We start from the raw sequence: 27,291 nt of genomic DNA, 5'->3' as shown, positions 1-27,291 counted from the left end.
TCCTGGAACACATTTGTGTTTATAATGTTGATGTTGTGACATCACTGTACGGTTTTTGATGAGTATATCTTAAGACCTTACTATCAATTCAGGGACTTTTGAATAGATTAAACGGACTTTGAAAACATATTTATTGGTGAGCTTCAGAGGGGCTGGTACACGGACAAAACCATTGAATTCAAACGTAAAGGTTACAAGTAACACATCAAGGCACAATATATATTTATATATATATATATATATATATATATATATATATATATATATATATATATATATATATATATATATATATATATATATATATATATATATATATATATATATATATATATATATATATATATATATATATATATATATATATATATATAGTAGTTGTCATGCTTTTTTATATTGATACAATTCCAACATGTTGAATTCTAATAAACAACAAAACGTTAATTATTCATTTTCTGGATCAGAGAATTTATTGGAATTTCTCATGAATGGCGAAAATACAACACATTGTTTATGTTCAATTCACATTATTCTGTCTTGTGTGGTAATATATCTACTTTGTGTAATAAAAACGGAATTCGTTTAGAAGACAAGCATATACTGTGAAATGTGCTGCTGACTTGTAACCAAAAAAATAGAACGATCATATACTATAAGCTACACTTTCTGTGTTACAAGACAGACCTCTTATCCTATATACAAATGTTCACACACACATGCCAAACACCTCAAACAAATCCATGTGAGTCACTGCCTCTGACAGAATAAAAAAGTCCATGTTTTTCTCATGATGGTTATAAAATAAGGCAGTTTTAATCACAGTGTTGTTTTTTTCCTTTTTCGACGAAGTCTGACTATAATATGAATGCTCATTTTCTTCTTCTTAAAATGACAGTCAGCCCCAGTTCTCATGACAACTGCCAGTTTCTATGAATGTTTCCGTCCATGATTAGCGTTGTTTTTTTCCGTCTACTTCCCTGAAGAAAAAACACATGTAGGCACTGCTTCCAGACTGTGGTCATTAATCCACAAGGATGAAAAGACATCTTTGATCAGCCAGGGTTAACTGTGAAGAGAAAGGGAGAGAGAAAGAGAAAGAAAATTATGTGAAAACCTGGGCTGCTACCAACAGAATAGCTAGACTTCAAAGGCACGCCCACACAAAATCCACACGTATTAAACAAGGAAGCTATCCAGTAACCACACAATGCATGAGTAAAATGCAAAAAAAACACAAAAAACTGACATGGAATAGTCTTAGCCTGTATGTAAGAGGTGAAATGTGAAAGCACATTACATGCTTGTTTGATTTATGTATTTATTTTTTACTATAGTTTTTAGAAAAGATTGATAGCACACACGTCTGTGCTGTGTGTGGAGCTGCAGCGAGCAGATGGTTCACTTAGCTTAGCATAAAGAGTGGAAGGGAGGGGGAGAGGGAAAGATAGAGAGAAAGAGAGAGAACATTCTGGATATTGGTTTTTACGCTTTGTTGGAGTAAACTACAGTGTTGCTAGATGGATAGATGAATGCTTTTAAAAAAAAATTTGGACAGAACCAGATTTATGCTAAGTTACTGACCGCAGCATCATATTAAATGTACAGACATGGGCGTTGTATAGTCATATAACTCTGACAAACCTTTGTACTTCTTGCAAACATGCAAATCAAGATGCCCTCATATCAATCTGCTTTTTATTCAATAAGCATGTGCAGAAAGCATACTTCACAAACCGTCAAACGATTCTTGGAGCGTTGATGTTGTTCAAACACTAAATTTCCAAAAAATAAAAATCACACAAAAACATGCCTCACACAGTTCAGTTTCCCTCCATACCCTCTCTCACTTCCTTCAGAGGAACATATCATCATCATCATCATCATCATTATCGAAATCATCCAACGGCCAACTCCAGTCGTTGCGGCCAAACTCAAGCAATCTGAAACAGTATCAAGTATGAGGTTCATATCGGGGTCAAAGGCTTTTCGTGCTTCATAACTGCTGGGGCAATATAGGCCAAGCTCAGCAGGGGGCAGAGCAGAGCGGCGAGGAGTTAATCGAGTGACTGAACGCGCTTGTTAGGATGATGCTAGTGTTAATGGACACGGCAGCAGGACGTAACGGATGGCGGACAGGCGCAACAAGTTCTGCTACTTACAGTCTCCCAGCGTGAGAGACATTAGAATGATGGGGTCAGAGGTCAAAGGTCAGTGCAGGATGATACGCAGCATGGGGCCAGAGCTGAGGGATGAGAGCCAGTTAGATTGTCACAGAGAGCAAACTCAACTGAGTGTCTTAGTCAGTGAGAGGAAACAAGACCGTTAGTGACTCTAGTCATGGTCTCCTACTCAATTAGGTGGATGATGACGCGGTGTGAACAGCCATGTTAGAGCTTTAATGCTGCAAACAGCGCCATGCAGCATTAATGCTGCATACAGCGCCATGCAGCATTAATGCTGCATACAGCGCAATGCAGCATTAATGCTGCATACAGTGTTATGCAGCATTAATGCTGCATCCAGTGTTATGCAGCATTAATGCTGCATCCAGTGTTATGCAGCATTAATGCTGCATCCAGTGTTATGCAGCATTTATGCTGCATACAGTGTTATGCAAATGACTTTAAATCCTGTCAGCCAAACCCTTAGGCCCCTTTCCACTGCATGATTGGGAATCATCATCAGAAACAACAAAGTAAGTAGTGAAAAAACAACAACAACTGAACCTTAACCAAAACATTTACTGAAATTGTAATTAATTTCTGCAAAATTAACTAATATCCTGAGTTTTCATTTTCTTTTTGTTCTATCCACCTAAAAGTTACACCTGCAACTGCAAAATGACACAGATTATCTAACAACAAATGAAGTCATCTGGTGACACAGACGAGATCAGGTGAGAACAAGTTGTGAGAAGGCACAAATGAGCTGTTAATTAGCACCAGAGAGCACCAAAAGTAAACAGTTTTAAAATGAGGTATTTTGACCCAAAAATTGAAAATTACCATTTTTGTTGTTGAAATATCTAAAATGAAGAAATACATTTCTGGAATTTTTATATGAAATAAAAAGTGTAAATGCAGTCATTTAAAAAATACAACAGAAACAAGCAAAGCCATTACATGGATCCCAAATATAATATTTTTTTGTATGCAGTCAAACCTTCACAGTCCTCACCTCGTTTTCCCTGGTGGCGGTTGCTGTCTGCTGGCCTGGATCTTAATGGCCCCGCGGTGGGTGGACATATGAGGCGAACTCCTGGGTGAAGGCCGCGGGGAGACTCGCGGAGAGGAGCGTGCCGTTGCTTCGGGAAGGTTGTTTTGCACTGCAGAGGGAGGACTCATTGTCGGGTGTTTTCTTGGGATGCGTTTCAGCAGGTGGCTGACCCAGCGCTGCTGCTCCTCCTGAGAGTTGGTCAGCAGAAGCAGCTCTTTGGCAGTAGACATGTCGTAGTTCACTGTAAAAGAAAGGGATCCAAACAGATTACAAACAGCATTTTCCCAAAGTAAACAAATCCAAGCAATATTTCATTCTCGTAGTGTGGCTGATGGTCCTACGCTCTACACAGCTCTTGACTGAGCGTACTGACCCTTGCATGGCACAATAACTTCCTCCTTTCGGTCCAGGTGATCTTTGTGGCACTTGGTGTGGCAGCGGCGGCACTCGAGGGCCGGAGGGGGCTTGAAAACGTGCCACAGGGGCCGAGTGCAGGCCTCGCAGCTGGAGGGGAAGTGGTACAGAGTGAGGATGAACTCATGACCCTTGTGGCTGATGTAGGAGGGACGATCGCTGTACGCCACGGGCTCCACCACAAGCTCCTGTTCACGTTTAATCTCGCCTTCATTGGCATACAGGATCTGGGGAGAGAGAAAGAAAGGAAAAGGAACTTCATTGAAGATTTATTGAGGTAGACAATTGTATTTAGAACATGATTCATACTCGACAGTACGTAGGAGGGAGAAGAACAAGAAAGAGGAACAACAGGAAGTGTCCTAGCTCATCACAGGAAGTGTCCTAGCTCATCACAGGAAGTGTCCTCGCTCATTACCTGGAATATCCTTGGAATTTCTTTGGCATCTGCACGGTACACATCAGTATGAGTGACAGGTCGGACATGAAACAGCTTACTGCAGGAGGGAGGGAGAGGGACGAGTTAACAGTAGACCCAGGGAAACATGGGTTATTAAGTGCACAAAAATAGTTTTAACGTCTTTGGTACTTATTCTGAATATCTGTCTAATTAAATCCCCGGCAGGAGAATAATGCTATCGCTTACATGTGTGCATGAGTGGGAGCGTGTGCACCTCTGTCTGTCCACGGCTAATCTCACATTCTGCTGCAGCAAACTGCATCACATTTCAGGTGGTCGGCCAATACCATGACTGCATGCTCAAGCGGCTTTTGTGATTGTTTTCTGTGTTTAGTGCTAACAAGTCAATATTAGCATGCTAACACACATAACTAGCATTTATCTCAGTTTCACTAGTATGGCAGTCGACTCTTAACAGTATCAACTTTAATAACCATAATAATAATAGCATCCTTCATATCTTTATCATACATTTTTGGTATTACAAGTTTAAATCATGTGTTAAGTCACTCACTCGATGTCCAGGGTCATGAAAGGGTTGGCCTGCTCTCGGTCCAGCTCGCTGTTATAGAACAGGATCTTCCTGCTGCTCACAACTACGTACTTTAAAAGGAACAGGAAACAAGGGCCAACAAGTTAGACGGGGACTTTACTGAATGGTGATTACAAAAATGGATACATCTGCAGATCTGTAGATAATATAGGTGGTACATTACTTTTTTGTCCCAGCCAAACCGCTTTGTGTTCTTGCTAGGAAGTGAAATCCAGCCCTCGAGCCTCGAGTCTATTTGCAGAGGAAAAAAAACAGACGATGTTAACAACAAAGAGGAGACCGGAACAACTTAACAGAACACCTTGACATTTTGAAAATGGCAGCACTTTGAGGCATTTTCTTTCAACAGACCCTCATCAATTGCAGAAGAAATGATTCATGGCTATCACCAAAGGGCAAGTGGCATAAAGCTTTTGCTACTTTCAACAGACTATTCAGTGAGAGCTCTACAAGTTAAAAGGAAGATCCAGCACAGAACATGGCAGGTGTCTCGTGGGGTGAATTTAATTTAAAATGGAGAGAGCCTTATTTTTATGTGAGCTGCGAGAATTGTGTCCAGTGAGAGCTGAAATGGATTAATGCACAGCAGAGACAGAGTCAACAGAGTCAAGGGATTAGCAGAGTCTTTGCAAGGTTGAACCAGGTTTTGAGCTATTTCTTTCTCAATTCAAGATTTTTTTTTCTCCATACATTAATGTTATATACATGTGTTAGGTCAATTGCACGTTTCATTTGCATCCTCAGCCCAGGTTGCCATGCAGGGTCACCTGCAGGTTCAGCCTCAGGAGGCTGCTCGCAAGTGAGGGCCAGCGGGTGGGCCCGCTCCACCTGCCCGTCATATTCATCCTCATCCTCATCCTCAGAGTCGAAGCGAGTGTGAGCAGAGTGAAGGCTGGGCCGGGTGTCGATGCAGACAGATTTGTGTGTGCGCTGATAGGTGAAGGACATTGATTCTGAGGTGCGAGAGTGAGTAATGCGCACTGTGACGGACCATGAAGAGGGAATTTGAAGTGGAATGAGGAGGGGGTTGTGGGGTGGGGAGGAAGAAGCATAAAGAGGAAAAGGTCAAAAACAATTGGCCTGGAAGAGACTCAAAGTGAAAACAAAAGACACAGCAGAAACTCAGGAAGAGAGACTGCAGGAAGAGGAATGCAGGAAGTGCATGCAGAAGTGTTTTCGCTTGCTGGCTTTGGAGTCTTCATGTTGGTGCCAAACTATAGCATGCTTAGTCTACCTGGGTAGCCTTCACTCGTGTCCAGGTCGTTGCCACTGCTGATGCTCGTAGAGTCCAGAGAGTGAACGCTGAGGGACGTGATCTGGCATCGAAGCTGCTCGATGTCACTGTCTTTGCTGGCCAACGTCATCTGAAGATCCAGGCGCCCCTGGTTCTCTTCTGCGATCACCTGAATAACACGAGTTAGCAGGTTCTTCAGTGCAGTCCAATGTATTTTCTATCATTTGCAGTTCTAGGAACACAATAACTGCACACGTTTTGAGTTGAACTTGTATATATTTTGTGCCATTTGTCGGCATACTGACCGCCTGCATGTCCGTCAGCTCTCTCTGGTACTTGATGATGGTGCTGTTGAGCTTCTCCTTCTCCGTTCTCAGCTCCAGCTGCAGCTTCCTGTTCGCCTTCTCCTTCCTGTGCACCTCGGTGTCGATGCTTCGGTGGCCTCCTCGTCCCGTCTCCCTCCTGTTCATTACCTCGGCCAACTTGTTAATGGCCTGGGAGAAAATAAAAAAACACAGCAATATAGCTTGTCATAGACATATTTGTGAATTCAATACATACACAGGGAAGCCTGCGGAAATATCAATGTTGCAGCAAGATAGTTTTTTAAAAAACTTGTTTCAGATCTCAGTTATTTTGCCCAGAGTTCAACACAAGCCTGCAGCTGAACATTATTCTTAACAACAAATGATGTGACATAACAGTCGTAAAAAGTCAGACAGCAAAAGTAGGAAAGTATAGAAAATATTCCAGGCTTTCCAGACCTGTGTAGGCGCCCAGACACACACCTGAATTTTTAGTGTCCTTTCATTCTGCAGCAGCTTTTCAAAGGACAGTTTGAGTGAGTTCATCTGCTTCTCCTCCTCCTTGGCTTTCTGGAGCTCTGTATAAATAGCAGAGAAGAATATGAATTCATGGATCGTAAACTTTACTTACTTAGCATACGTTCTTTCAGAGAAGTAACCCATTAATTATAGTGCAAGTTTGAAGACTGATATCCTGCCATTCTACAGACACTGATGAAAAGATTAATGTCTACTTCTCATGACATTTTAAGTTCACTTCATCCCATAAATCATCTGAATATGCAAGACAGCTTTTCAACACATTTACCAGGGCCGAGGGGAAATGTCATTTCTGCAGAAATCTCCCTCATTAACTCCAAATGACACTCACGTTGCTGCATGGTTTTCAGCTGATTGTTGAGCTCCTCTTTCTCGCTGGCCAGGTTGGCAACATCCACCGTCAGAGTGCGATTGGACTCTTCCAGCTGTAGAGATGGCAAACCAAGGTTACTTAATTTAGATAGCGCATTAGAAAACAATGTTAGTAGTATCCACGTTTTTTATTTTGTATGATCTAAACTACCGTGATTGACATCTTCAACTTGAATCCAACTGCCACAAGCTGGAGACAATGAACTGATTGTTAATCATCTAACTAAAGACACCCTATTGAGTTTCTGACCGTTCTTCTTTTTCACACTACTTAATGAACACTTTTGGTACAGGAGATTAAAACAACCAAACAAGTCCTCAATTGTGGCTGAAGACGCCCAACATTTCAATTTTATATAACATTTCATAATCAAGTAAAAACGGTCCCGAGCTGGACTCTAATCTCACCGAGTTGATGGTGGCCTCCTTGTCGCCGAGCTCCTGTTTGTGTCTGGCCATCATGTCTTTGATCTCCAGCTCCTTCATGATCTTCTCCTTCTCCAGATCGGAGTACTGCTCCTCAGCGATGGAGCGAGCCAGCTGCTCTGAGTCAGCTTTGGTCAAACTGGCTTCCAGCTGGGCTGCCATGGAATCCCTGCAGAGGGAGGATGAGAAAGACGAGTTATCACCGTGTTACTAAACTGCAAGAACTGGATACATATTTCACTGCAAACCCCTGCTGCTCGGCTGCCTTTACAGTGCACACGCATTCTTCAATATGGACCTTTTTGTCAATGCAGGATTTTCCAACCCGAGAGTGAGACGAGATTATAGTTTTAATTTATAATAATATTAGTCTGTAGTGCATCTGGGGGACGCTGCTAATCTGGTTCACTCATTCAGTTAAAATGTAAATCCTCTGTGAGATGAATTCACTCAGGACAAATAACAATAATCCGGACGCCTGTTGCAATCTTCAAGAAACAGATAAATGTCACTAAAACCTCAACATACATGTTACTATCATGCTTCATACTTGTATTTTCTATCATTTGACTTTTTTTGTCTTTTCATATTCATGTTTTGTGCTGGATTGAATCTATATTTTTGTTTTGGTTTCAGTTACAGTTTCATGCTAATATTTAAACCTTAAACCTTAGGAATATCAGGTCATTTTCGTGTAGACTGGATACCTCTCCTCGTTGTATTCTGCCAGTCGTAGCTGCACCCCCATGTACAGCTTATTCTTCTCATCACACTCGTCCTTCAGCTCGCGGATCTGCGTCTTGTAAAGGGTCTTGAGAGGGAAACAGACGAAGATTCAGTTAATTTCACATCACAAATGGGGTTGACAAAAAGTCCTTCTCTTCTTATATCTTCCCATTCAAGCCCAATATTAGCTATCAATTTTATTTTTTGGGGCTATTCTGCTAGACCAGGCGCACAAAACAAGAAAAATAGATGGTTAGATTTACTGTGAAATACTGCTCAGCCTCCAGTTGGTCTTTCAGTTCCTTCAGCTGGCCGCCAGCCTCCTGCTTCTCCCTGGAAGAGGACCAACAAGCTGTCAATCACTGCTCCTGGCCAACTAACGACCAGAGCCGAAGCACTTTCCTCAGGCCTCCTCCACAACAATTTGCCAACGGCGTGACAAAAAAAAAACTCAGCTCGATTGTTGTTTATGTTTAATGTGCATTATGCTCAATAGGCCATTATGTGTGTTTGACCTGCGCAGCTCCTGGTTCTGTTTGTCCAGGACCTGCTTCATGTCCAGCAGGTGGTTGAGCTCCTGTTTGAGCTGTTTCTCAGAGGAGGAGAGCACCAACACCTGCTGGTTCTGCATCTTAAGATCGCTCTGGCTCATGTTCCGCTTGTGGATCTCCTGCTCCAGACGCAAGCTCAGGCTCTTCACCTGCACAAAGACACACATGCACACCAACACACACAAGCGTCAGTGGTGGCACTAATGGACAGTTATGGGGAACCATAAGCTGCAGAACAAAGACTTATGCCTGCAAGTAATGCTTATTTTCATTATGAAATGTTGAGCCTATACAAGTTTAAAAATGAGAAAAATGCCCATCAGCTCAAGGTGTCATTTTCCCATAGCTTATTTTATCTGAAAGTCAGTTAAAAAACGGGTTATGAGGTTATAATAGATTAAAATATATTGAAATGCTGAAAATATTGAAAACCAGCCAATTTTACATTTCTTTTTGATAAGACTTTATATTAAAACGATCACATTGAGTCCTTATAATGGTACTAATGTCCCATCAAGCAATTCATTGAATAGGACGCACCTCTTCAGAAAGTTTCTCCTTCTGTGCATGCAGCTCGTCCAGTTTGTGCTGCGCCTGCTTGTAGTCGCAGTCCAGCATGGAGTGTTCCTTCTCTTGTTGCAGCAGCTTTCCCTCCATCTGCAGCTTGACATTGCGCTCCTCCTGCAGGTTGAACTCCATCTCTGGATCAAACCAAACAAGGAGGATGATCTACCCAGCACTCAATGTGCCACTGGAAGGCCAGTGTGTTACAGTTTGTCTTCTATTTCCTCTCTGGCCTTCCTCAGTAACTAAAGACACTTTTTCCACTTTCATAATTGATATTATCAGTGATCCTTGGTGTTTTTATTTACATTTAATGGAAGTAAACAAAGTAAAGCACAATTTAAACTACGGACCATATGCTGAAACACTTTATCCATCCTGTAATCATCTTACAGACTCTTGTCCTCCCACTTGCTCACCTTTTAAGGCCTCAGACTTAGCCTCCTCGATGGTCTGGTAGGTTTTGTTTTCATCTGCGAGCTTGGCTTTGGTGGCCTTGTGTTCTGCCTCTTCTTGCTCCAGACTCTGCTGGAGCGACTTCAACTTGAATGTCAAGTCAATCTCTTGGTTGCTCTTCTCCTATAGAATTAAAGGGGATATTGGGTTTTCTTATTGGCTATCATTACCTCGGAGTATTTTGTGGATAAGGTACATTTTCAAAATGCTGGAGGACAATGACAGCGTAATCTAAAACTGTTAAACTGCAGTGTCTCTTGGAATGGCCTCGACTCTCAAATCACATTGGAAATCAGCAATTACAAATGACAACTAACCTTCTCAAAGTCATTGAGCTTTTCGTGGAGCTCCTTCTTTTCAGTCTGGACCTTGGAGAGACATGACTTCACCTCTTTCACCTCGTCTTCCAGGCCAGAGATACGTCCTAAAATTGATTGATTGGAAAAGCGATAAGGGAAATGATGACAAACAATCTATGAAAGGAATTTAGGAGGACTTGGAGTGCAGAACAAACTACAAGAAAATGCACCTGACATTGTTCAGTTTCAAACAAATCCGAGGTGAGACGTTACATAACGCTCCTGCTCCCTCCAATGTCTGAAGAACAACTCACTTAATGTGTTTTTTCCCCTTTAACTAACTCCACCCACGTGGAGACTTCTACCAGGGGAAAAAAGCACGAGCCATCGCAGCAAACAGGCAACACTTTTGTTTTGATACGTCCCCTCTGACCTCAGCGACTGGCCTCCTCTCTGCATGGACTGAACACGTTGAAGTTTCCAAACAGCACAAGAGGTGCTGGCTCTGGCCCGGCTTTGGCTTCCACAGCCTTTTGCTTCACATGAGCCTTTTGAACAGATGTTTCCACCTATGATCGGATATTTCCCAAGGACTGGTCCAAAACAACGATCTAATAACCATGTCCAGCCTCCAGCTCCAAGTTGTGTAACGCCTTTTTCCTGCTACTGAGGAGATGTTTACTGACTGGGCCCATGAGGATCACAGTTTGATTACCTGCACTTACGTCAGAGAATGAACCTTTACAACCTGGGACGTTCTAACTTTGCTATAATTGCAACATTTCAATACACATATTAAAGTTTGTAATATAACACGCTTTAAAATAATAATTGTCAAAGGTTGGCAGTGTTTTTCTTTCCCTTATTGTTGATTTCCAGCCACTGTGTGCAGGCAATGTGTATAAACAGAGTAATAAAGTCAGACTATGTGACAATTTCTGGACAGCAGCCTCTGTAACTCCAACTGACAATTTTGGTATTGTGTTTAGCATTTAGCTAAAATGCTTGGCTTTAATAGAGCAATGGTAGAAAGCTTATAACATTAGCAAACTGGCTCCTTTAATTCACACAGCTTGCTATCATTAGCTCCCAAACTGGTTGTACATACAAAATAAAGGTGAGGCAACAACACCACTGTCTGTAATGAACTAAAACCTTTTGCTTTTCAATTAAAGTTTTAAATTTGTAAAATGTAGCGACGTATTTCTTTCCTCAAAAGTTCACAGTCTTGTGTTTAAACTACGTAGAACAATTTATTTAATTGCTTGTTCAAAGTATATCAGACAGCCGTGCCTCACCTTGCAGGTCAGTAATGGTTTCGGTCCGGAGGTCCTGGTCTCTTCTCTGCTCCTCCAGCTCGGCCTGCAGGCCCGTCAGCTGCTTCTCCAGCTCCATCTTGCTGTTTTCCAGCTGGCTGCACTTGTCCTGCATCTCCCTGAGACTGACCTCCAGGCTCTGAGCCTGTTTCTGTGCCTCCGCCTGACTCTTCTTCAGCCGTGCCGCCGCCTCCTGCTCTGCCTGCAGCACGGTGTTGGCCTCCTCAAGCTACCGATGACAAACAGACAGGATGAAACTGTTCCTTGCAGGCTGAACTGGGTCAGTGCAGCAGCACATTTAAAAAGGATTTAATTAGGCAAAAGCAGAGGAATAAGGAAAACGGCAGTCATAGCTTGCTTGAATATACATTATTAAATTAGCATGTTTGATTTGCATAAGTTTGACAACTACAGTGGAGCATAATTAAAAAAATATAGTTAAGGGAATTTAATAAGCTCCCCCTCACTTGTCTTTGTAGCTGGATGTTCTTCTCATTCGAGATCTGGGAATTATGGTTCTTCTTCCTAAGATCCTCGAGCTGGTCCCTCAGATTGTTCACTTAGGATACAGAAAAACAAGAGTTATTAATAAGTGATGAATAAGAAAATACCACGATCCATCCACTGATATGTAACATGTATAGCGTATATACTGACTAAACACTGGGATGCAAAGCTCCCAGATATCCCTGTGGTTTATTACAATATTCTAATGAGTTAACTGTCAGACTGATAAAACAATTTTGCAAGTAAAATATGTGAAAATGAGGACGACTAAAGACCTACATAAATAAACAGGTGGTTGATCCATCTGCTTCCAATGAAATCAGATGCATTTTGGATCTTATTTGTAAGTTACAAGCAAAAACATTTAGACATATTCCCATGTGCTCACATTCGTTCTCCAGACTGCGCTTTCTGTCGGATTCGATCTCCACCTTGCGCAGGTTCTCGGCGCTCTGGTGCTGCAGAAGGGCTCGCTCCCTCTCCAGCTGCCTCAGTGAGGCCTCCACTTTCTGCCTGCTACTCATCTAATCAGAAAGGGAAACACAAAGAAGATGAGTGGAGTGAATGCTTACTTTATCACATGAGGTACATGGTTGGAATGGGATCTTACCTCCTTGTCTAATTCTTTGGCCAGCTTGTCTAAACGGTTGGTGGCATTTCTGGAGGAGAGAAGAGTTTTATTGCATGAAGACTTTACTGGTGAAACATGTCGGAAGTGATTTGATGTTACTTTCTTTTTAACATCTATCTCAACAGAAACTCTGAAAGCATCAGCTTTATCGAATATGATGACACTTTCTGTTGTGTAAAGCAATCAAACACATTTCCTGCGTTATAGAACACAAAGCTATACAATACTAATCATACCACTGCCTCAAAATGTATGTATGTATATGTGTATGTACTACTGATCAACATACAACATTCCTCAGTCTCAACCTGTAAATTGTTGGTATATAAAATTGGATGGTCAGATGTTCAGTTCAAGACATTCGTACATTTCCTTCACTCAAAGTTTTGGCAATTTAATGGGATGCTTTATTATAAATATAATATATGTATGTATATGTATTTGTAGTGTCAATAAATGTTGTTCAGCTCTGCCGGTGTTATTTGTTTAGTCGTACTTGCACTTGAGATCCAGCTCATCTTTGGCCTGCATCTCATGGTCGACCTGCTCCTCCAGCCGATGAAGCTTTTTCTGCAGCTGCTCAGATAGACAGACAAAGGCCAGAAAAGGAATATGCTATTATCTAATGGTCATTTCCATCTTTGATTCTATTTGTTTTATCTCTCCTCTGTTACCATACTATAAAGACCACATGCACACAAACACCTACCTCTTTATTACTCTCCGAGCAATTCTCCTTCTCCTCAGAGTGTTCCTTACTGTCCTCCACAGAGCAGTTGTTACTTCCCTTCAGCAGCCTGACGGAGGAAGAAGGGACAGAGGAGACCATGAACGTCTGTCACAGTCTTTGTCTGCAGAGGCTTTCCAGCTCTGACACCCAACACTTTCCTCATGTCCAATTTTACTGTCCTTACCAGATCCATAATGCCACCTGTGTGGTCAAGAGGAAGCTGAATATTCACTGAAGCACACTTCAAAACCATGAAGAAAACACTCGTACTGAAGAGCAACACAACACAAAACTGTGGCGTTGTTGAAAAAAAAATCTTCCACGCTTCTTCTTCCATCTGGATGGGTTTACCTTTGGAGAACCCCAAAGAATGTGTCCAACCCACACTGTTAACCAATATGGTGGTGGACTTTTGATGATGGACAACTATCTCTGGGAACCAATAAATGCCACATAGCTTCAAAATGAATGAGAAATCTGAGGTCATTTTTAGAAGAATTAAAAAACAATTTCAGCCCTTAAGCTGAAACAGTTTTTGCACAGTGTTCATACTTATAAAAATTGAAATGCAAAGAATATTCACTTAAAAAAAAGTTAGATTCTAAAATGGATAGTTAAGGATGCATTGTATCTGACATCAAGAAAGACTAATGTAGAGCAATCTTTGTTATTTGTTATTCATGTATGATAACAAGTGTAATCTACAGTCTGCATACACTAGTTCACCGGATCGAGAGTCATTGACTAACTCAAACAGCATTGTTTTGGCCTTCACTCAGATGTAAATAGAATATAGAAATTGCTTGGATGTAAATAGTTGAACCTCAAAAAAAAAAGTTAAAAAAAAAAAAATGTCCTTGGGTTGAAAGTGCTAAAAGAGTGCGTTTTTTCTACTACTTCTCCTACGAATCAAAACCAGGTTAAAAACTAGACTCCATCATAAGCAAAGGAGGCTTTAAAAGGGGCCGTCAGAACAAGGTGGCAGTGTGGAGCTTGAACAGGCATCCAGTGTCTGACTGGTGGAAGGCTGTATTAAAGGTATGAGTGTAAAGCTCTTTTTCTACCTCTTGCATTTTAGTTACGGCGCTGTCCTTAAACCCTGAGTTTCCTGAGGCTAGAAGCCCGTGTGAAAGTTCCCACACATTGGAGCAAGTACAGTTAAGTAAAATAATATATGACCAGCAAAGGCAGACAAACTTTAGAGCAGAGTAGAAGCAAAGAACTCAAATAAGACGACAGAATAAAACACTTACTGGTCCTCCTTGAAGTAAGTGAAGCCGATGAATGGTAGCTGGTTGCCCACAAAGGCTTTGGGTGGAGTAAAGGTCTCAACATCTCCTTTATCCTCCTCTATGTCGTCAAAGTTACTGGTGTCGATGTCGCCGTTCAACTCAGGGACAACTGGAGCTTCAGCTGGAGGACAGAAACAGAGTCATGATGGAGCAAAAGAGGAAGAGGTGTAAACCATGAGGGTTAAGAGGGATCAATTATGTTTTACATTAACTGAGACTATCTGGTTGGAGGCAATTCAATTCAAGGACATCCTCAGCAAACTGAGCATTTTCTCAGGTGTGTTCCCGAGTAAATTCTATGCCAACTTTGCCTCTGCTTGTAGGAGTAAGCGCTCTGCAGGTTGGCGTGAGGCTGACACCACTCCCTTCCACGTACAGTGCTCGCTTTGTGCCCCACACACAGTGCCTTTCACAAACCAAGACTAAACGCCTGCTCCTTTGAGAAGCTGTAAGTCTGCATAACACAACAGGCAGACAAGAATGTATGAAAGGGCCAATCAGATAAAACTAAGCTAGTCCTTTAACCTATAAATAGTTCCTAATTGAGAAAAAAAGCCGCCATTATGGATCGAGTTCCTCAGACCAGTGAAATTCTGGCTCTGAGCAAAGAGCTCATTACTGTTGGGTCAAGTCACAACCCTCAGCGTGACAAATGTGACTCAAATATGGCTGAGAAAATACAGGGAGGGATCAAGCACAGGAAAGAAACAAATGAGGGGAAGTAAAAAAGAAGAAAAAGAGCCAAAAATGTGGTAAGACGGAAAGAGACACAGGCTGCCCCATAGAGGCCCTTGTGGCACGACTTCCCAGAATGCTCTCTGATACCGGGTGGCTAATGACAGGCAGCCGAGGCCACAGTGAAAGTGAGCGAGCGGGAGCAGCCCTCCAAACCGGGGCGCCCCTCTCATTAGAGGCCGCACCGCTTGCCCCGCCCGCCGCTACGGGGGGTGCTGCCTCTTGCCCCAGCATCCATGCATTCATCCATCCATCCGTGGCGATGGCTTCTTTTTATCCCCATCCCAATGCTCAATAAGCTTGATAACCAAAAAGCCAACAGGGACAATCTTCAATACAGCCCAAACATGAGTCACCGTGGGCACACTCAGCAGGGAGTAAAGTCATCCGTAAACAGACGCAAGAGGGTTGCGATGTGCATGCGGATCTGTGGGACACCAGAATGGTGTGTGTGTGTGTGTGTGTGTGTGTGTGGACATGCATATGCAGACATGCAGAGAGCTGAGCAGCTCAGCAGTGACACAGTAATGGTTTAATGTTTCAGAGTGCCAGGCAGTCTGAAGCTCAGTCAGAAGTTTTGTCTGTTCCTAATCAGAGCAAGATGAAGAAGAAAGAGCCTGCATGTGATTATAGACGGACACAGACATCCCTCATAGTTTACATTGCTTATTTTCTTATCTTTCTTACTTATTAACACAACAACCAATGGATATCATAAGAGTTTTAACAGAAAGCTTTTACGAACCTTTTACACCATTTAAAGTGATTTGATTGATCAGTTAATGTGTTTCTATGATCGCTTTGCTCTTTTATTTTTAATCCAAATCCAGATTCCGCATTGATGATTTGATTTTTAATTATTATTAAACATCAAATCATTTCCATTCACAATCAATTATTGTGAATAGAAATGAAACTACAAAGATTAAGCCATACTTAATTAATGTCAATCAATCCTTACATTCTTTCATTAAATAGCAATTATCATTTCCCAGCAAATGTAACATGTTGTCTGCTGATGAGTGATAATGCAATAATGTAATGTAATATCTCCATCTATAACAGTTATTATAACATCTTAAACTCAGTCAGTTTTGCTGCTCCACACAACATTCTTCTCTCGGTGGACTTTCATGAAACGGCCTTTCAGTTGCATGAGTCTGTGTTGCTGGCATGATGCTATCTAGTATAGAATCTGCAGTGCTTTCTGCTGACTTTCTCCATTTCCGTCTCTTTGATCTATTCTTTTGTAGTGGCACCATGTGCAGCTGGTTATCTTTCAGGTTTCATGCATCATGTGCTCTGCAGCTCTGCACAGTATCCAGTCACATAATGTTAAAGGATGTGGACATATGGAGAGCATGTGTACCATATTTCCAGGCTTAATAGCTCAGAACCTGGAAATAAACTATGAACCAGAGCTAAAAAGAAGCAGACCCACTGAGGAATGAGTTGGGAATGATAAGAAGTGGGCCTATAAGCAAAGAAAAAGAAGAGGAATGGCCATAAGAGGTTTAAAAAGAAGAGGTGGAAAAGGAGAAATCTGCACCGGCATTGTGGGGATGTATTCAAAAACATGCACACGCACACACACTTACTCTCTCGGATGTTGTCAAAGGTCCACTGGTCGTTCTTGAAGAAAGGGTGGCATTTGATCTCATCCACTCCAGTGCGGCCCAGACGAACCTTCCTGCACGGAGCAACAGGACCAAGACTGTGAGCAGAGCCTGAACACTAAACACCCCCCCGATCGCCCGCTCCACCCACCATCCCCATCAACATGTCATGCCAAACACACAGCCGAGCGCAGCGGCCACTAGGAACTGACCACACTGACCGGCATGGAGCGCCGCATGACCGCTGGAGGACACTGGAACCTCCTCCGACAAGACAGATAATGTAGATCCAGGAGGATAAAGACAGTGTGGACAGCAGGAGAATAAGAGTGCAGGAGCCAACATCAACAACTCGGACTGACTCAGACCTCACTGCTGCCTTCCTTCCTTCCTTCCTTCCCCTCTCTCACTCTAAAACTCTGCACGCTCTTTCCCTCGCTCTCTCTTTCTCGTCCCCATTCCCTCCCTCCTCCACCGCTGGGTACAAGGATGGAGGGGTGCGGCAGTTTGGGCTTGCCACGTGTGGGACATTCCAGACTCAGCCAAGAGCACGAGAGGGCAGGGGCGGGGAGGAAGAAAGAGTTTTTAAACCCCCGCTAAAAAAAAAAAAAGAGAAAGAAATCTGACATGCAACCAAGCCTGGTGTATAACGGGCCGTGTCTCAATGCCCAGAAAACTGCAGCGGTGCAAAGTAGAAAGTAATGCCTGAAATGGGTGAGGATTAAGAAATGGAAAGTGGAACCAAGAAAAGGTGGAAGAAGAACATTATGAACGAGGGGTGATAAGAAACAGGGAAAAGGAGGACAGGAGGAGAGGTAAATGGGGATAGTGCTTACTTGGAGGATTCAGCAAGACAGTGACAGAGCATTAGGGGTAGGACTGTAAATGAATGCATCGGTCAGTGTTCAAGGGGTGTGTGTGTGGGTGTGTGTGTGTGTGTGTGTGTGTGTGTGTATGTGTGTGTGTGGCTGGGCAGCCGCACACATGTGACATTCTGTCTGTGGTGAGAGAATAGTGAGCGAGAAGGTAAATAAACTGAGTGAGGAAAAATGAAAGGCTGCTCTGTATTGAAGCAGAAAGGGCCTGTGTTTAAGCCCTCTTTGGGGGCGGGGTTACTAATGTAAACAGGAAGTGGTTTCTTCCAGGGGGATGGGCCACTAACCAAGTACATGACCCACACCGTCACCGTTTAGACGGTAGCTGGGATTTGGAGTCACGGATATGGTTTTCAACCAAACTAATTCGAGATAGAACATTAGTTATATTAAAGGATATGTCTGCTGATAGTCAATATTTTATATATTTACATTCTGAAGGCTTTTTTTTATTAGACATCAAATATACAGTTGTCACCCGTTGTTATCTACATTTTCAGTAGAAACCAATAAGAGGCATGGAGCCACAGACAAGGTGGGGAAGTTGTGAAGTGTTAAAGAGACAAACTAAAAAATATAAAAACCTTTGGTGGAAATAGCCTGATGGTTGTGCAACATGTTTAAATCTAGATGATTTGTGTCAACTTTGACATGTTTAATCTTTGGCACACTTCCTTTTTTCACATATTTGTATTACTTTTATGATCAGTTACATAATAAAAATATTAATAATAATAATAATAATAATAGTAGCACACATAGTGGCATATACAATGTAAATGTGTATGTTCATGGCAAGTAGCCTGAAATTGTGAAGTGCTCTGGAATCTTGTTAAAGCAGAGGTATTTATTAGTTTACATGATTTACAGTTTGTATGTGCAAACCTGTCAGCAAGAAAAGCACAGATGAGGTCTTTGGCATCCTGAGACATCTCTACGTCATCTGGGAAGATGAGTGTGTTCTTGTGGTTCATGATCTTCCCATAAGTTCCAACCAGGGACTCGGCATAGAAGGGAGTTTCACCTGCAAAAAAATAAATAATTATGTACTATGACTGATTTTTGGGATGGAAATGTTAAGAAAAAAAAAACATTACCATAAAGTATATAGTGGGTCACTTACCGACCAGCAACTCATAGATAAAGACTCCCACGGACCACCAGTCGCACTCCCGGCCGTAGCACCCGTCACCACCCTGAGACTGAAGAACCTCCGGGGAGATGTAGTCTGGTGTGCCGACAGCCGTGTCACAATGCACCATGCCCGTCTGCAAACAGAGAAATACACAAGATGTACAGTCGAGAGAAAGCAGGAGAGTAAAAGGTTGGTAGAGTTAGGGGAGAAAGCAGAATAAATAAAACATATTTCCACTGCAGGGACTGTGGCAGCAGTGTAAATGTAAATCAGTTTTGTCTCAAAAAAACAACTATTTTTGTAGAAAATACAACTGAACTTTTAACAATGCTCCAGATATTCTGAGACGACTGTAAAAAGATCTCGGCTGGACTGTTTTGTACGTGTTTATAAGCCTCTTTCTGTCTACTGGTGGACTTTTAGAAAGCCTAAATGTGTAGCCACTTGTTGAACCGGCTATTTAGAAATTGCTGTGGTGAAAACACTCACAGCAGAGGCGGGACCTGAGCTGTACTCTAGATTGGTTGTTTAGCGCAAATACCTCTGGGGCCTTTTCAACAACCTGACGCACCAGTGCTGCGTTCAGCGTCACTTTGCATTCTGGACACTTGGTGGTGCTCTAGGACACGGGGAAAAGCCGCTTGTCTTGAGACGGAAAAGTCAACTTACTCTATTCAACTGACTATTTTCTTCAAAATGAAAAGGCGTAAAACGTTCTGAAGTCCTTGATCCATCCAGGTTTAACACATTGGAAATCAACAACGACATGATGATAACATTAACTCACCGAGTCCATCTTCATGCATGTGCCAAAGTCGGCCAGTTTGAGGTGGCCGTGTTGGTCCAGCAGCATGTTGTCAGGCTTCACGTCCCGATGGATGAAGCCCATGGAGTGGATGGTGTTCAGCGCCAGCACCACTTCAGCGATGTAGAAGCGAGCCCACTTCTCAGGTATGTCGTAGTTCATGGTGAGCGTGACCAGGTCGCCTCCAGGCATGAACTCCATCACCATGTACAGGTGGCGGTCGTCTTGGAAAGCACAGCACAGCTAGGAAACGACACACAGTCATTTAAAGCCCGACACAGGATGTTATAAAACACTGATGATAATTCACGTCACGTGAGTCACCCTCTATGCTTTTTAATATTGTCTTGCTAGCTCTTTATGGAAACATAGTCACAGAATGTGACATTTCTGCGTTTATCCGGGTGTCATTTGGACATAATTTTCACATTATTGTGTTTCCTAAATTACTTTACAGGACTTTTCTTTGAATTACAACATACCTGCTTGCTGTTCATACTGGACATAATCATAGTTATGGTACATATTATAGCTTAATTCATTTGCACTGTGCATTGTATTGTTTTTTGTTGTGTATTTAACAGTAACACACGTTATTATTATCACCACCTCATTCATTTAATGTTCCCTCTGTGCTTTACTTTAACTTCATAGTAAAACTGTATCGAATTCAAAATAAAGCACCAACAGAGATCCCTTCATTTTTAGATTGTTTCACATTGATATTGTTTTTTTTTACCATCTTATTTGAGCATGAATACTAGCATCTTTGAGTCTATCTATTTCACATAATGATAGTTTTATTTACACACTGTTTATAACAAGCTGCATAATATATTGATATTGTGACATAAAAGTACACATTATATGACATACTATATTATTCATATTGTCTATCCCTGCACATGTTGTGGAAAATATTCCCTTTCCAGACATCTTGATATTGATCTATGTACAATCCACAATTCAGCTGCGGAGGAGCCTAAATATTTGTATCTCAGGACAGTGTGTGTTCAGAAAGGCAACAACCTATTCAGTCTCTGTAGCGGAGGGAGGTTGGGTCTGAGAGTCTCTTCTTTTTTAATGTTCAATCCTTCCAGGATGTTACTTAATGTATTTCCAATCAAATAAAACCTGTGTATTTGCACACCTGGACGACCCAAGGACTGTTGGAAAAGGCCATGATGTGCCTCTCCTCCCAGAAGAATGCAGAGTCGGAGCGCTTGATCATCTCAAACTTGATGAGCTGCTTCATGGCGTAAACCTTCTTAGAGGCTCTGTGGCGGACCTGCAGCAGAGGAGGGGAAAGACAAGAGAGGAGACGCTGGCGTGTAAACAGTGATAAGCGCACAATGGGAACAAGATAGTGAGAATGTTACAATGACCAAGATAACATGAGAAACAGAGAGGGGAGCTCATAATTGTAGGCACACACCCATAGAAAGACATGCTTACACAGGATTTCAAGCACAAACATACAAAAGCATCCCCTCCACACCCCCACACCAGACTTCACACTCCGCTCCCACACACTGAGCCTGTCCAGACTCGTTTCTACCACAAGACACTCGACAGAGACCAGATTTAAGCTTTCACCAGCAACAAGAGACAAACATCTGGGAAAACTGGGAGTTTGGAAGGAATGCCTGCTTGAACTGATCACATTTTAAAACTTAAAGTTGGTCATGAGGAGGAGAAAGATGCCAATTATATTTGAAACATAAAAAAAACACAATTGGTAGGTGTCGCACATTTTATATTTTGGTAGATTAACAGATTGTTGCTCCCTCTAGTGGTTCACATGTCTGGTGTTCAGCAACATCTGTAGAGACTGTAGAACATATCCAACTATGCTGCTGCAGCGTAATCAAAGACATAACTTTATTTATCAACTCTTTACAGACAGAAACACCTCACCAGCTGCACTTCCCCGTAGGCTCCTCTCCCGATCAACTTCACTTTTTCAAAGTCTTCCAGCTTCACCTGAAGTTCTCGCAGCTGACCCACCGTCTTTTCATCTGCGGGACGGACAAAAACGTGACCAAACACAGGTCAAGCTCCAACCGATTAGGGTCAAAGGAAAGAGTCAGTAGGTAACAGTAGCGCTTTTACCTACAACAGGTAACTGCTGGATGAGTCATTGAGTTTAACATTTTGCACAGGGCCAGAAACATTCAACCGGCTGGCCACAGTTAAAGTTCATGACAAGTCAGACCAGTCTCATGTATTAACGCTACAGTTGTCATTGGAAGAGAGACAGATTAGTAGTGCAGTGGGTGGCAGGAAGACATGCTGCTATGTTCTTTCTCTAACTTAAGGCACTTTATTTGTAAAAGGCCTCATGTGTAAAGAAAGATAAAGAAAAAAGGTTTCACAAAATATTGATTAGAAAGGCAAAACTCTGTGGAAAAGTGACACAAATATAACCTTTACTGATAATTTCACTGTAGAATCTGATTTGAATAGCAGAATCAGACCACAGAGGTGTTAATTGTTATGTGTTACTCACACATTTTGTATCTCTCACGTGAGACACACTGCTGTGTACTGAGTCTCTATGAGGCCCGAAGGATTACCTTAAAAGGTACAGCAAGTTGTTAAAGATCTACAAACAAGTATCCTACTCCATCCCTCATGACTAGAGTGCTCTGGTTTGTATTTGACAACTTCATAGGTATTTTTCAAGCTATGCACACAAATCCTGACCGTCACCAAACACACTATCGTTCTTACATCGATTCAGAAAGGCCTCTATGTTTTTGTTTTTCCGCAGGGCCGGATAGTTCAAATCATGAGCCAGCGCGTTCATGGAATCCTGAAAGACAGAAAAGACAAATTATTCAATTAACCTCTGAAAACAAACAATTAACAGTATGTGGATTAAAAAGAAAAGAAGAAAACAATTATTATTGTATTGCTTGGGTTCGGCTGGATGATTGGATGCGTTTCGTGTTTCTAACAAATAGATAAACATGAAAATATAGTAATGTTTAAAGCTAAGTTATTGAGAATTTATTTGTTAAGAAGAATAAATATATATATTTTTTACAAGTCTCTTGTTAATCTGTCAGGACACGTCTTGTAAAACAACCCTGACCTTCTGATAAAAGATGACTAAATGAATGGAGGAAGTAAGAAAGGAAGGAAAGAATTACATTCTTGTGAGCTGTGAGCTTTAAAATGCAACATACGGGAAGAGAAAAGGAGACAATGGCAGGTAGACAATGGAGGTTGAATGTAAAGACATAACAAGTCATACAACAATAATAGTTTCGGCCCCCTGCCCAAACACAGACCCACCACCACCCGCTCCATCTAAACAAACACAAAGCCCTCGCCATGGCTTAGCACTGAGGGCCAGTGGCAGCATCAGACTAAAAGTCGGTGCCTCAGCAGTGTCATCAGTGCTTAAATCAGCGGTGTTGAGTTCCACTTAGAACCAAAATGTCCGCGTGATCCAAACACATGAGGCTGGTAGGGCAGCAGGGCAGGTGGGTGGGGGTGTAGCATGACCCTCTGTTCCCCAGAAACAAGGGTCAAATGGAGTCATCCAGTGTGCGTGTGTGTGTGCGTGTGTGAGTGTGTCGGGTAGCGTGGTTGAGCCACAGCGGTGTGTCTACCCGACTGTTAGTTCGGGGATATGCGAGTGGGTGGGCAGGCGCATGTGGAACAATTCTGCACCTTTAAATAGCGGCGGTCCAGAGAGATCTCCCCCCACCGCAGACGAGTGTAAATAGACCGAAAGGCTCAGAAGCTATTGTGGGACAAACAGCTTATGGTTCAGGCTGAGCGCGATAGGATCTGTGATCATTTTACACAGTTTGTGTGTGTGTGTGTGTGTGTGTGTGTGTGTGTGTGTGTGTGTGTGTGTGTGTGTGTGTGTGTGTGTGTGTGTTCACTAGGGCTGGGTAATATTGAGAAGAAAAAAAGCCAAACCCAAATACCCCCATATTGATATTGCACCGAGATTGTATGGTTGACTATTGGTGCTTTTTCCATAATAATAAAAGGTTTAATAGAAAATCATAAATAATGTGGTTATAATTGTTGGGTAAAGGCAAATAGTAATACAGCTCGAACAGTCTGGTTATTTACATCACGTAACCTCCAGCCTTTAAAAGCAGGAAACGCCAACACTTGTGCCATTTTACGATATATATATATATATATATATATATATATATATATATATATATATATATATATATATATATATATATATATATATATATATATATATATATATATATATACACACACACACACACACACACAATTTCTCGTCTCAAATGAAGCTATCAATATAATACTATGTAACCAAGCTCCAGTTGTACCAGCAATAGTTACTGCAGTCGAGACGGACTCAGTCTGTGGCAATGTTGAACTCTATGTACATATGCAAATATAATTTAATTTAAGCAGCTTCAAATGAACTGTGTGTGTGTGTGTGTGTGTGTGTGTGTGTGTGTGTAGCCCTTGGGGATGTGAGACTAGAATTATGAAGCTTTCGGGCAGCAACATCCCGTTTCATATTCATGTCTCTGAAACCACTTTTTAAAAAACACAAAAAGTCGAACATGCCCATTTATAATAAAATCACCTGGCACAAAAAATGTCAGCACATTCTGTAAATGTGCGTAGTTAGAAATTACATCTTTAACAAGGGCTTTCATCTTCGTCCAGTCATCATATTCAAGTGCCAAAGGTCGTGAATACAGTATCAGCAAGATAGTTTAAAAGGTGCCCTGAAGAGTTTTCTTCCACCACTAGAAGTACAATAGAGCAACGTTATAAGTGTCACAAGGACGCACAGTGTGCACACACATGCACAAACACACGCAACGTGAGACTGTTTTCACGTTATTGCCAACAGTTGGTGGCAGTGACGCATCTTGTGCCGAGTTTGTTGGTCCAAGAATGATCTGCAGCGTGACACTATAAGACAACAGGGATTAATTGAAAGTCACTGAGACCAGCAGTCTTTTTAGGCAACAAGGGGTTAATGTCAACATTGGCCTTTATTCTTTATAATATTATCATTATTCTACCATGGCTGTTGTTCTCCACCTTATTTACATAGTACAGCCAGCATGCGTTATCTTGTCGTGTGAAAGGCTCAGGATTCAAATCTCTGGCCTCCTGTTTGAGCCGAGGACCAACCAGAGCCGAGCGAGAGGAGATGAAACTGGTTGGATTTTCACTTCTGGAATCTGGACAACTCTGAACACGATCCTGCAGTTTAGGCATGGTGGTGTGTCCTCACCTCGCCGCAAACAACACCTCCCACCTCATCCGTGTGAGCCAATTCCGCCTGAGCGCAGTCGGCAACAATGGAAAGGTTCTCAGAATCAAAATGTAAACTGTGTCCTACCGGCAACAAATCAAGTATCGATCAGTCCAGAGGAAATACATACAGAAATAAAAAATCAACAGCTTCATCAACTGGGTCCCAAGTCCTTTTCTTTAAACAAAAACCTTCAGAACACATCTTTTGTGCAAACACAACAAAATTGATTGTGGCTAAACAGGAAATAGTGATGTGAGGTCACAGCACGTTAACTCCATCTCAATTCCAGGAAGTGACTTCAACTTCCTGTGGGCATTAGGCCGCCCGGTGGAGCTGTGTCCACTACACAGCTGCCTGGAACCAGACTCAGCTGACTGGAGAGATACAACTGAAAATAATTGACAGTCAACGTCGCCTAAAATGGAATGACTTCACTTTGTGCTCTGATTATATCTCGATACAGACTTGGCATTCCACTGAAGTGGAGTTGTGACTCATCAGCACTGGGAATGGTTTCCTCCAACGGGACATTTTGCAGATGAAAGGTTGTTTGTGTGACAACCTGTACATACAACATCAAACCTCCTTTAACTATCTCATCTATTCATCAGGTTGACATACTAAACCTCAAACCTTTTTCTCTGGGTCCTTCTTCGCTGCAAATGTCACCAGAATAACCTGACTGACCACTAAGAATGGTCGTGCTGTGTTGATATCAAATCTGAATTGAAGCAGCAGAATAACTTAAAAAGAGATCAACAATTTCATGTTTCATCATCGTGTTTGTGAAGCAAAAGCATGACCATGTAGAATAACAAGTTAATCCAGTCTTGGTGTATCCTCAGGTATCTCTGGATTGTCTGAAAGACAGGACTGAACATACTTGAGTAAAATGCTGGAACGCTTAGTTGTTCATTGTGTAGACCTAAAAAAGTAAAACAAGTTTTAGGCTGTGGCCTGGTGGGAGATCCTGTTGACACAGAGGGCCAGGACAAAAGCTACTCCATATCAGCAACAACAATAACGTGTATGTGTTGTGAGAGGTTGGGGCAGAGAAGCTTAGCAGTGGCAGTAGTTCATCAAAGTGCATTCTCAGGACAGGTCAGAGAGAGGACATGTCAATTTGAGGCCTCACCAAGAGAGTACTCAGGTTTTAAGGAGGACACTGATTAGTTCTTTTGTCTATGTCCTTAATCGGTAAGGCTCAGTTTAATGTGCCTGTTATGAAGACATCCTTTTTGATTATCACCTTCAATTTCCTATCACGCATTTCCATTAAAACTGTGAAAATGAGGATTAAACTGTATTCAAAAAGGGAAAAAGGAGGCAAAACATAGGTGGGTTTTCCTCTGCTGCTCCTCTGATTGAAAGCCAAAGTAATGATAAACAAATCAGCGTTTCACAAGAAGAGTGCGTCTGGTTTTGGGGTTTCTCCACAAGACAACACTCAGGTGCTATATGACCATGTCAAAATAACAACTCAGTGCATCTGTGTGTGTGTGTGTGTGTGTGTGTGTGTGTGTGTGTGTGTGTGTGTGTGTGTGTGTGTGTGTTTACTACAACAAGTACCTGTATCAGACCCAGAGGGTAAATGGTAATGCAAACTCACCAGCAGTGTTTCCAAGTTTAGTGCCGACTGTGGGTTCCTCATCAGGGACTCCAGCGTGTTCAGCCGGCTCTCCAGTCTGCTCTCCGCACCGAGCATGATCGCAGTGCAATGTATCCAGGTCGAAAGACAAGAAATAGCAAAAAAAAAATGTATTTAAAAAAACACCTGTATCGGGCGCCCTTTTGTCTCGGGACTGAGGCGCACTCCGCTCCTGCCTTGCTCAGCTCTTCATGTCAGCTCTTCTGTAAATTGCCGCTTGAGTTGTCAGGTTAATTATTCATCCGCTGCTTTGTCATTAAAATCCAACAACAAAGTGGAAACTGGTCGGACTTTTGAGAGTTTCCACGTTCAGGTGCGTCCCGTCGGCTCCCAGGTTGAATCAACAAAATCTGATCCGATCACAACGTGTCCAACCCGAAGGACACACCACCGTCAAGATACACGGTCCGGCTTCCGGCTGCACCTGTCAAACTAAAACTCTGCTCACGCGCCACCAAATGAGTTTATTCCGTTAACTACCAAGAAGGGTGAAAAGTCCAAATTAGAAATAAATAAAATATTGAATATAATCAACAATATATGAATGTGTGTTTATAATTAATATACTAATGCTTTAACATTTTGTAAATTAGTAAAA

At 42.1% G+C, this 27,291-nt stretch overlaps 1 protein-coding gene across 4 annotated transcripts; it reads right to left on the bottom strand.

The window, feature by feature from the left end:
- Positions 1 to 388: 388 nt before the first annotated feature.
- Positions 389 to 27,032, bottom strand: LOC137785551 (rho-associated protein kinase 2-like). Of its 4 annotated transcripts, none has more exons than XM_068576888.1 (34): positions 26,655 to 27,032; positions 22,492 to 22,573; positions 21,676 to 21,776; positions 20,909 to 21,046; positions 19,741 to 20,001; positions 18,942 to 19,086; positions 18,704 to 18,842; positions 16,926 to 17,017; positions 14,554 to 14,713; positions 13,280 to 13,367; positions 13,067 to 13,146; positions 12,550 to 12,598; positions 12,328 to 12,463; positions 11,900 to 11,991; positions 11,415 to 11,661; positions 10,135 to 10,241; positions 9,781 to 9,940; positions 9,338 to 9,498; positions 8,762 to 8,946; positions 8,510 to 8,579; positions 8,228 to 8,331; positions 7,503 to 7,689; positions 7,054 to 7,147; positions 6,666 to 6,760; positions 6,183 to 6,371; positions 5,878 to 6,046; positions 5,411 to 5,623; positions 4,807 to 4,874; positions 4,605 to 4,693; positions 4,049 to 4,127; positions 3,590 to 3,857; positions 3,178 to 3,457; positions 2,160 to 2,242; positions 389 to 1,066 (listed from the first exon to the last, which is right to left on the bottom strand). In XM_068576888.1, the coding sequence occupies exons 1-33, from the start codon at positions 26,748 to 26,750 to the stop codon at positions 2,209 to 2,211; spliced, it is 4,458 nt and encodes a 1,485-aa protein (XP_068432989.1). In that variant the 5' UTR covers positions 26,751 to 27,032; the 3' UTR covers positions 389 to 1,066; positions 2,160 to 2,208. The 4 variants fall into 4 exon arrangements, with proteins under 4 accessions (XP_068432989.1, XP_068432988.1, XP_068432990.1 ...); XM_068576887.1 differs by lacking the exon at positions 2,160 to 2,242 and adding an exon at positions 1,838 to 1,940; XM_068576889.1 differs by lacking the exon at positions 2,160 to 2,242.
- Between the last annotated feature and the right edge of the window lie 259 nt (positions 27,033 to 27,291).

Source organism: Clinocottus analis, unplaced genomic scaffold, assembly GCF_023055335.1.
Source record: "Clinocottus analis isolate CAN_PGR_092001 unplaced genomic scaffold, fCliAna1.0.p SCAF_15, whole genome shotgun sequence".
Classification (NCBI taxonomy): Eukaryota; Metazoa; Chordata; class Actinopteri; order Perciformes; family Cottidae; genus Clinocottus; species Clinocottus analis.
Note: the sequence above shows the minus strand (reverse complement) of the source record. Positions and strands in the feature narration are given on the sequence as shown.

Coding starts and splice junctions, on each gene's coding strand:
- LOC137785551 (XM_068576887.1), bottom strand. CDS start 26,750: ATGCTCGGTGCGGAGAGCAGACTGGAGAGCCGGCTGAACACGCTGGAG. Junction 8,332..8,509: donor AGGCTGAGCAGTATTTCACA/GTAAATCTAACC, acceptor TTCCCTCTCAAG/ACCCTTTACAAGACGCAGAT. Junction 7,690..8,227: donor GCAGAATACAACGAGGAGAG/GTATCCAGTCTA, acceptor CTCCCTCTGCAG/GGATTCCATGGCAGCCCAGC.